Below are 9,649 nucleotides of genomic sequence, written 5' to 3' on the forward strand. Positions count from 1 at the left end.
CCTTGGGTTCAAGTAACAAGCGTCTTCAGAGCATCAATCTCAATTCCAACATGTCGATCCCTGCCATCGCAGTTGTTAAGGCTAAGGTCGCCTGAACGAAATTTGCTGAACCATCGTTGACACTTACGAACGTTCAAAACATTTCCATAAACTTCTTTGATATTCTTTGTGGTTGCAGAGGCGTTGTTTTTCTTGTATTCAAACAGCATTACATACCGAATGTGTGTCTCGTCGTGTGCCATCACTATAAGGAATTAGAGTATACTAAACTTTAAACATTATATAAGATACACTAACGTAACGTTTAGACGGTTCGTTTAACTATTATACGTGATGTACGTTTTTGGAAGGTGATTAATGAAAGTGTTCCAAACCGCAACATTAATTTCTTGACGACCTAATACGTCAGCGAAATAATGATCAACTCACGAAGTTCAGAGAAGATTTTGCTAATAGTAAGTCAACATGATGAAGAGTCCAGGATTCCTATCTAGACCACTTCCAGGGTGTCACCTAGCATGGAGCTAGAAAATGTAGAGAATGCCCTCCAGTGATAAGACAGCAGGTGACAGCAGGATTCCTGTCTAGACCGCTTCCAGGGTGTCACCTAGCATGGAGCTAGAGGGGACAAAGATGGAATGACATTTTGTCCTTTATTGTCACCTGCTGTCTTATCATTGGAGGGCATTCTCTAGCTCCATGCTAGGTGACACCCTGGAAGTGGTCTAGACAGGAATCCTGCTGTCACCTGCTGTCTTATCACTGGAGGGCATTTTTTTGTTTCTGCAAGACGTGGGCGTTTCGGGAAGAATAAATACCACAGCCGTAGCAGTCAATATAGACCATGCAATATTTATTTGACTTTCTGCATTTTTGAAATCCTGACAACAGAAAAGAAGTCTGTTAGGACGATTGGTTTTATAAATTTGATTTCGTTGTATATTATCTTCAAATATAGAAACTAAAGTAATAGCACATCTGTAGCTATTAGTTTAAGGATTGGGTAGTTAAAGTGGCTTAATCTGAACTTTTTATCATGGCCTTAAGCGAAATAATGTATAAAAAAGTTAATAGGTATTATATTAACATGTGTTATAGGTAAAAACATAATAATTTGTGTAGTGCATATTGATGTATAAAAGATATTTTGATGCTAGAAATAAGCGACCCTATAACACCAAATTTGTTATTTTTCTTTAACTGGATACTCAATGTTTCGCTTTACAGCTTCTTCGAGAGTGTTCTCCTAAAACACAAACACGGTTTGTATTTTAGTGCATGGCTAGGTGGTTAGGGAGCTCGACTCGCAATCTGGGGGTCGCGGGTTCGAATCCCCATCACACCAAACATGCTCGCCCTTTCAGCCGTGGGGGCGTTATAATGTGACGGTCAATTCCACTATTCGTTGGTAAAAGAGTAGCTCAAGAGTTGGCGGTGGGTAGTGATGACTAACTGCCTTACCTCTAGTCTTACACTGCTAAATTAGGGACGGCTAGCGCAGATAGCCCTCGTGTAGCTTTGCGCGAAATTCAAAAGAAACAAACAAATGTATTTTAGTGGAACGCTCCTGAAGTAGCTGTAAAGCGAAACGTTGAGTGTCTAATTCAATAAAATTAAACTGGGTGTTATAAGGTCGTTAATTTCTAGGGAAGAATATCGATAACTGCTAATATGAAGTGTGCATACCTTACCATATTAAATTTAAACTCACAATTTAAATTTATTTAAAATTACTATTCTTAAATACACATTACATTCACTAAATCACTGATTAAATTTAATAAACAAAGTCTCATCACAATTCTAAATAATATAAAAGTAAATATTCCTTACTGTCTCTTAAATGTCCGTTCACCAGTTTTTATGGTGGTTTTTTTTCCGTATCTTCTGGTTTTTAAGTTCATCGGGAGGTAGCTGTGTTTTATATCTATAAAGATAAAATATATTGTGATATATATTTCTAGATAAGAAAAGCTGTGCCATAGACACATTTTACATATATACTACCGACTCGTGGAGGGATAAAATGAATGCTTGTATATTTTTAGATATATAGAAAATATGATAACAACACAATATCTTTGTGAAAAATATACGAAAAATCAAGACTTATTATACATTGTAATATCATCCTTGAAATGTTGCGTGAGAAGCTCAATAAAAATGGCTTATCAATTTGAAGTCGTAATGCTTTCGTGTCAGAATAAACATATAATAGGCATAAAGTTGATAGAAAGATATGAAATTTTACTGAATATCAAATGTTGTGGAGGTAATTATGTCAAAATCATCTGTAAAAATTACAGCAAGACTTGAGCGTGACGTCGAAATAAGCTTCTATTCCTTGAGAAATAATAGATTTTATCGTGGTAAACACATTTTTCATACAAGACTACTTTTTTTTTAAATTTCCTATTATAATTTGCATATATATCTTAAAATATCTATTTACATGGAATCTATTATGGAAAAATCAAGAAGTTGAAGACAGCCACTAACTTTAGTTATTAAGCTATTCATTCATTAACAAAATACTCTGAAATTTACTTTTCCAAGACATTTCAAGGCCTCCACATGGGCGAGAAATGTCATCCAACTCAAAACACAAGGAGGATAAAGTCCACAGTTGTAGAGCAACGTCCTCTTTATGCATGGAGCTTTTATAATCTGCGAGAGTTACCATAGTTTCCACTTCCCCCAAAAATAAACTAAAATTATAACCTTACAATTTGTCCGAACTTTTTTTGTTTTTTCACTTAAAAACTACTGTGTTCGCCACATGTGTAGATTTCTTCACGCTTATTGTATTCAGTGTGGAAAGAAACCACGTTCCTTGTCCGATACAAATAGTACTTTAGAACACAAACATGTGAAAGCTATTTTGCAAAGTTCTTACATATTTTTGGCTTCCTTTAGCTCGTAATATTTTAATACAGAACGTTCTAGATTGTATCCCAAAATGGTTAAAACTGATTTGGAAAAGGCTTAACAACCTTCTTCCTTATTGGTTGTAACGGATAGCCACAGAAATAAAATATATTTACAAATAAGCAATAAAAAAAGGAGATTAAATATTCTAAATGTTTCCCCCTACGGCCTCTCGGAGATTTCTGATAGTAATATGAAACAGTCATTCCTGTTGTTTCCTGAGAGCGGTTAGAAACATTTCATTTAGAGTGTCCAATTGGCAAGGCTGAATGCTAAAAGGACGAGAAATTCGACGACCACCATCTGTAATAAGTACAAATATCAAAGTTTGAAAACAAAGTAATTAACAAGCCTTCTCTATAATATAGTAATTAAGAAAATAAACTCTAAAGCGTTAGAAAATACCACTTATTATGGACGAATATTATTTTCCAGTTTTCTTTAATTAAAGACAAGGTAACCAATTTTATATGTCAATTACGTACATCTGCCGAGTTTTTGTGTTTGCATTTTAGCCATAACGCTATTGAAATTAATAAAAAGTAAGATAAAAATCAAATAAACTTAAACAAAATTCTCAGAACCTCAGGAGAAGAGTGTAGGGTAATTTTTTGATTAAGAACCAGCTTCAGACTGGTAATCACAAAACCCCTTTTGAAACTTCTATTGCAATTCATCTTTAGTACTTGACATTTACAAACATAAGCTGATGAGCCTGATATAAGTCGAAACTGCAGTTTTCAGCTGGTATTTGTTATTCATTATCAGCAAATATGCTTTATATTTTAACTGGTAATGGGTTAAATAAGAATTCAACTCCAAGCAAAACGTGTCAGGATGTTATGGAGTTTATTAATTATGAGTTCTTTAAAGTATCAGAGAGAAATATACGTTATTATTTCCAATTAATGAGGACTAATTTAGAAAACGTAAAGCCGTTAATGTTAACTAATATGAAATAGGTTAGAACTAAACATAAGAAAAAATTTAAACACATTTTGTCTAAGTTCAAAAATAAACGGAAACCTTACCATTTGATCGTCTCTTTGCTATAAGCTGCGGTTCCGACGACTCGATTAATGGCATGGAATTGCCACAATATAGACCTTTAAATCCTAAGAATGGAACTATTGTCCTAGCCAACAAAGATTCCAAACGAAGCTTGTTTTTATTTGGAGGAAAAACGTCGTTCACATTCTGAAGACATGTACAAGTTAAAAGCTTTTCCACCTTTCTGAATTTATACGATATACAAATTGCTGATTTGGCAGAAAATTAATTGAGTTTAGCTTCTTTTCATTATTACAGGAATACTAAAGCAAAATATGATTTCTTTTTCAATTTCTTTTTACATTCAAATTAGTAGAGTCAGTAATGGGGATAGTTATATGCAATAAAATACTCAAAACTGACTATATTTAATAATAAAAAATATTTATTTAACTATTGTTCTCACAAAATATGCAGAGCTAAATATATAAATATAGCTTTATCTCGTGTAATAAAAAACTATGTCGATCATAAAGACGAATGATAATAAACGTCAAATAAAAATCTCGCTTCCTATTGTTCTAATGTAAAAGCTTTGGACGAAAGCAAGTACTTTAATTAAGAAAAACTAGTCATTTGTTATACAAGGTGATCAAATTAGACATATAATCTTAAACTTGAGCTTAATTTTTCTAAAATGTAATTCAGTTAATTGTTATTCGGATGCATTTAATATTTTTTTATATAAAATGTTTTCAAGAAATTAATTAATAACGATGCATCACCACCTTTTTTTGCCAGAAATTAACAAAAACAAAACATAATCATATCATATCTAGTAGACATCATGCACAACCAAAATAAGAACTATGTTTAAGAAGTAGCTTCCCACAACGTTACAAATTGTTGGCATGATGTGGACACAAAATATGCTCAGTGAATGTCATGATGACATATTTGTGAAATATCTGACACAAACAATACTTTCGAATTTTATGAAACTTTATTGTTCCTCATTGTAAAAGCATTACAAGAAAGTGTTTAGTCATACTCACGTATAGTATAAGCAGCATGTGTTTAACACCAAGTGGCACTTCCGCTGCTTCAGAGGATAGAGCATCTGATGGAGAAATTACATATATGTTACTAAAAAGTAATTAAATATATATATTTTTAATTATGGAGTATATTAAATATAGGCACAATATTTATGACAAAATCACGCTAGACTGCACGTCCTTTTCCAACAATATACACCTTTAAATCCTAAGAATGGAACTACTGTCTTAATTAATAAGGATTCTAAACAAACCTTGTTTTTATTTGGAGGAAAAGCGTCGTTTACATTTTGAGGACACGTACAAGTTAAAACCTTACAACCTCTTTGAAGGAGAGCTATTGGTTTCATTACGTTGTCAGTTTTCAACTTTTAACACCTTACATTAATTTTTTTACACAACATAGGCGTTTGGTTGCTCAATGTAACTGACGAGTTCTGGTATTGAAAGAAAGGTCTTCTGAACAAAGACTTGCGGTAGACAAAAGATGAGCTCCAAATACAGTTTTCACACATCTACATAGGAGGGTAGTTTTTGGTGATGAACATTATATTATGTCCATTGATTACTTGGCCAGTTTACAATTCACTTTAAATGCACATTCTTTTCAACGAGAAGCAAACTAATAAATGTTGTTCTCGCCTTCATTTCGATTACCATCTAAACCTACGGGACTTAAAGTCTTATAATAAAAACAAACTGATAAATGTTGTTCTCGTCTACTTTTCAATTACCATTTAAACCTACGGTATTTAAAGTCCTATAATAAAAACAAATTGATAAATGTCGTTCTCGTTTACCTTTCAATTACTATCTAAACCTACGTGAAATAAGCGAAGGCCTTAGAAGCATTATTCACAAAATGTGCTATGAAAATATTTCGTAAATTTCGAGTTTTCTGTGCTAGTTGCTGCAACATATCTGGGGCTTCAAATACATAGAAATATCTCAGTTGTAAAAAAACAGCTAAAGATGTAAGTAATATTTTTCCATTTGTTTTAGCCCTTAATGGAAATACCTGATGTAGTATTTTTGATCTTGCTTATACGAGCTACATCTGTAAAAAATACTTTAATAATGCATTAGTACAGATTTAATGGAACCCTCGTTTATCAAGTTATTGACGTAAGTACCCCTGGTGACGAATTAATTTGTATTAGTGTGTATAACCCTGAAGTACACAAAATTTATATGTCTGGAAAAACTCACAAAAAATGCTCTTTCACTTTTTTTTTTCGTGTGATTGGATATCAACATATCGCATTAATCAGTGCGCAATGTGTGTTCCACTCATATCGAAATACTTCCTAAAACAGTTTTTAACGCCCGCTGGTAACAAGTAAATGAATTTCACGCACTAAAAGGAATCTAAATAATCGAGTTGATATTAGTGACACGTTATTAAATTAAATTAAATATTCTGTGTCCAAAAAAATGTTCAAAATATTTTCAAAACTTTTTTATGTCTTCTTGTGTCACATTAAGTGTATTTTCAATTTTGTATTTACTTTGTGTCAATACTAAGATACAAAAATCCCTGTAAGTCTTATATGTGCTAACTAAAGGAAGTAAAGGTTGTTAACTGTTTTTTCTTCTTCTTCTTTCCCTGCCTTCTATTAATTTTCATTTTTCTCATTATAATTACAAATCAGACATAGATACTGATTTTAAATCGTTACCTTAACGTTATACTCTGACCACATTCTGCTGATTTTGACTCAGATCTTCCTATAAAATTTTTGAAGCGTGTGAAAGAAAGATCTATATGTCAACTTGGATAATTCCTTTATCAATCAAGCTGAAAATATTATACGAGAAGAGAAATAAACACGGGAAACTCTACCCACGGTATCACGACTGATGTTGGTCAGGATAGACATCAAGCGATGAACGTGATGACAACAAAACCTAAAACAAACGCTTATCTGGTATGCTGGAAGCTGGGTAAGATTGTACATGTATATATACACAGGGAATTTTCTTGTACCTTATTATGGTTGCACCAAATGCAAATGCTTTTTTATCATCAAAAATTAGTTACAAGCAAGTCTAAGTTTAATCACATCTTATTTTATATTCATAATAAATTATGTATTGATTAGATCACTGTCTGTATTGAGAAACATTAGAACTGGTTGCAACATTTTATATTCCAATAACTAGGATTTCGTGACTGCTACAAATGCTTGTGTTTAAATCCATCGATAACAGTCTTCTATAATTACAACAGTCAACGTGTTACAAGAAATTATATCTGTTTTGGAATAAGCATAAAATTTTTATTCATAATGACAATTTATATGTAGCTGTTAGATCGCGATCTGTTGTTCCTTAAATCAGTTCCGCAAAATGAGATGCAAGCCACAAACCAGATCTCAAACCACCACTCGGAATTATTCTGGATATAATAGAAAATATTATATATATATATACATAAACGTACATATAACTTATTTTGGGCTTTATTCCGATAATTCTAAAATTGTTGCGTTTTAAAAAATCTAATGATAATTGGAACTTCACGATAATTCTACAGTTCTACAGAACACTGTTAAAGCTAATTGGACAGTAAATATCAATATAATTTACTCTGGGAATATTATCTAAATAACAGAAAAATAGATAGCACCACACGTAGTTTGTTGACAGTTTGTAGCATAGTTAATATTTATGAATTTGTGATAAGAAAGTTAACATGTTTAATTTGACCAAAGAACTGCACTCTTAAGTTGCATTGAATTTGTCGATACGCTTAATTCGTTAAAATACTATGTAGGTTATCTTATTAAGCTATGCATAAGACGTTTATTTTGTAATTTAACTATCATACGCCATGTATTTGTTATTATTCAGTTTTCTCAAACCATGTATAGTTCACGATTTAGAATAACCTTTATCTAATTTTTGATATGGTTTATAATGTCGTTTCTCCCCACAAAATGGCCAACTTTACCGTGAAAAATCGAGCAGCAGCGAAACTGAACACACGTATCCGTAGAAAAGACCAAAAATAAAACACATTTTGTTTTTATCTACGTGATATTGTGGTTTGTGTATTTTCTCCTGTCTTCTGTACTGGAATCAAATGCGAAGCTGCGAAAACCCTTTATTTTATGTTGTGTTTTTATAACTAATGGCAGGCATTAATACTAATACCCTAAAGCTTAAAATAATTTCGAGTATCATTGTTAATTTATTTTTTTACTTTATAAGTATTATTTTGCATTGTTTATTTAGTATCTGGACTTACGACTAACTAAAATCTTCTAATATGGCCAAACCACATGAGATATCACGGTCGAAAATATCATTAACAACGAGGTTCAAATGACGATTCAGTGCATTATAGTTAAAATAAGTTTTAAGTTTATTGTGTACTGATTTACGATATTACGTATTTTCTTGTCAGTTTCTTATATAAAAGTGTCTTTATTAATTTATAATCTATAAATTTAGCTTACATCTAATCAAATGATATCAATAGCTGTGTAATGCTTAGTCTGAAAATAACCGACATACACTCGAACAAACAAATAGCGAAATGTAGATCATTACAATAAGTCAAAACAGCGTTGGGAGTTTATTAGCATGTGCAGAAACGTTTGCTTGTTTTGTGGAATTTCGCGCAAAGCTACTTGGGTGCTATCTGCGCTACCTGTCCCTATATTTCGAAGTGATAGTGTAGAGAGAAAGCAGCTAGTGAAAATCAACCACCACCCACCCTATGGCTACTTTTGTTTAGTGGGATTGACCAAGTGAAAAGGTGAGCATGTTCTATGATGGAATTCGAACCTTCGACCCACATATTACGAATCGAGCGTCCTAACCACCAGGCCTCGCGCAAAAATGGCTAAGTGGTTGAAAATTCTGTTACACGAGCTCTTGACCTTAAAATTAAAGAAAATTCTATATTTTAAAAATAACTAAAATATGAATTAAAATGTTATTCTAGGGAAGTTAACAGGATTTTGTATTCCATTCAAAAGTATATATTGTTTATTAATGAAGAGTACCTAACAAACGTCAGTTACTTCCCTTTGGTAAAGCTGCTGAATTTCATGTTTATTACTGACTCAGAAACAACATATTTGAACTAAAAAGTCCCAAATCCATAATTTTTTTAATAATCATAAAATTATTCTCTTGACGTTTTTTTTTTACCAGTATCTGACAATAAAAGTTTTGTTTCGGATCATCCCCAATGGCTTAGACTATTGTCAGGAAGTATCGCACATTATTAATTTGTTCTGAGCTAGTCTGAAGCAAATAACCATGAATATAATTGAACCTAACTTATTCAAAGTGGCCTTTAACCTCTTTAAAAGTATTTAGGCATAGATATCAAATGAAATTACAATGTGAAGCGTTGTCGCAATTAATTCGTAGTTATGAAACAAACTTAACAACTCTTATTTCTTCCTTGTAATACTTCAACAGACGGATTAGCTTGTTGAAAACCCCCAGTGGTACAGCGGTATAGCTGCGGACTTATAATGCTCAAAACCTCGTTTCGATACCCGTGTAGCTTTGTGCTTAGCTACAAACAAAAGCTTGTTGAAAATTTTGGGAAAGTTTTTGCTATAGATTATCAAGTATTAGGTATTATTAGATTATCAAGTATTAGGTATTATTAGATTATCAAGTATTAGGTATTATTAGATTATCAAGTATTA

At 32.3% G+C, this 9,649-nt stretch overlaps 1 protein-coding gene across 2 annotated transcripts in view; it reads right to left on the bottom strand.

Moving 5' to 3' along the window:
- Positions 1–2,370: 2,370 nt before the first annotated feature.
- The window catches only part of LOC106463660 (proline-rich protein 5-like), a 27,129-nt gene continuing 19,850 nt past the window's right edge, over positions 2,371–9,649 (bottom strand). The window contains exons 7-9 of one of the 2 annotated variants that reach the window (XR_002611529.1): positions 4,974–5,038; positions 3,960–4,063; positions 2,371–3,231 (exon numbers count right to left, since the gene is read on the bottom strand). Coding sequence is in view for 1 of the 2 variants with exons in the window: in XM_022391221.1 (XP_022246929.1) it covers positions 3,131–3,231; positions 3,960–4,125; positions 4,974–5,038 (332 nt within the window). In the remaining variant the exon portion in view is untranslated. Of the gene's footprint in view, positions 3,232–3,959; positions 4,126–4,973; positions 5,039–9,649 lie in introns of both variants that reach the window. The other variant, XM_022391221.1, reaches the window with a different exon arrangement.

The sequence above is a fragment of the Limulus polyphemus genome, unplaced genomic scaffold (genome assembly GCF_000517525.1).
Source record: "Limulus polyphemus unplaced genomic scaffold, Limulus_polyphemus-2.1.2 Scaffold1455, whole genome shotgun sequence".
Classification (NCBI taxonomy): Eukaryota; Metazoa; Arthropoda; class Merostomata; order Xiphosura; family Limulidae; genus Limulus; species Limulus polyphemus.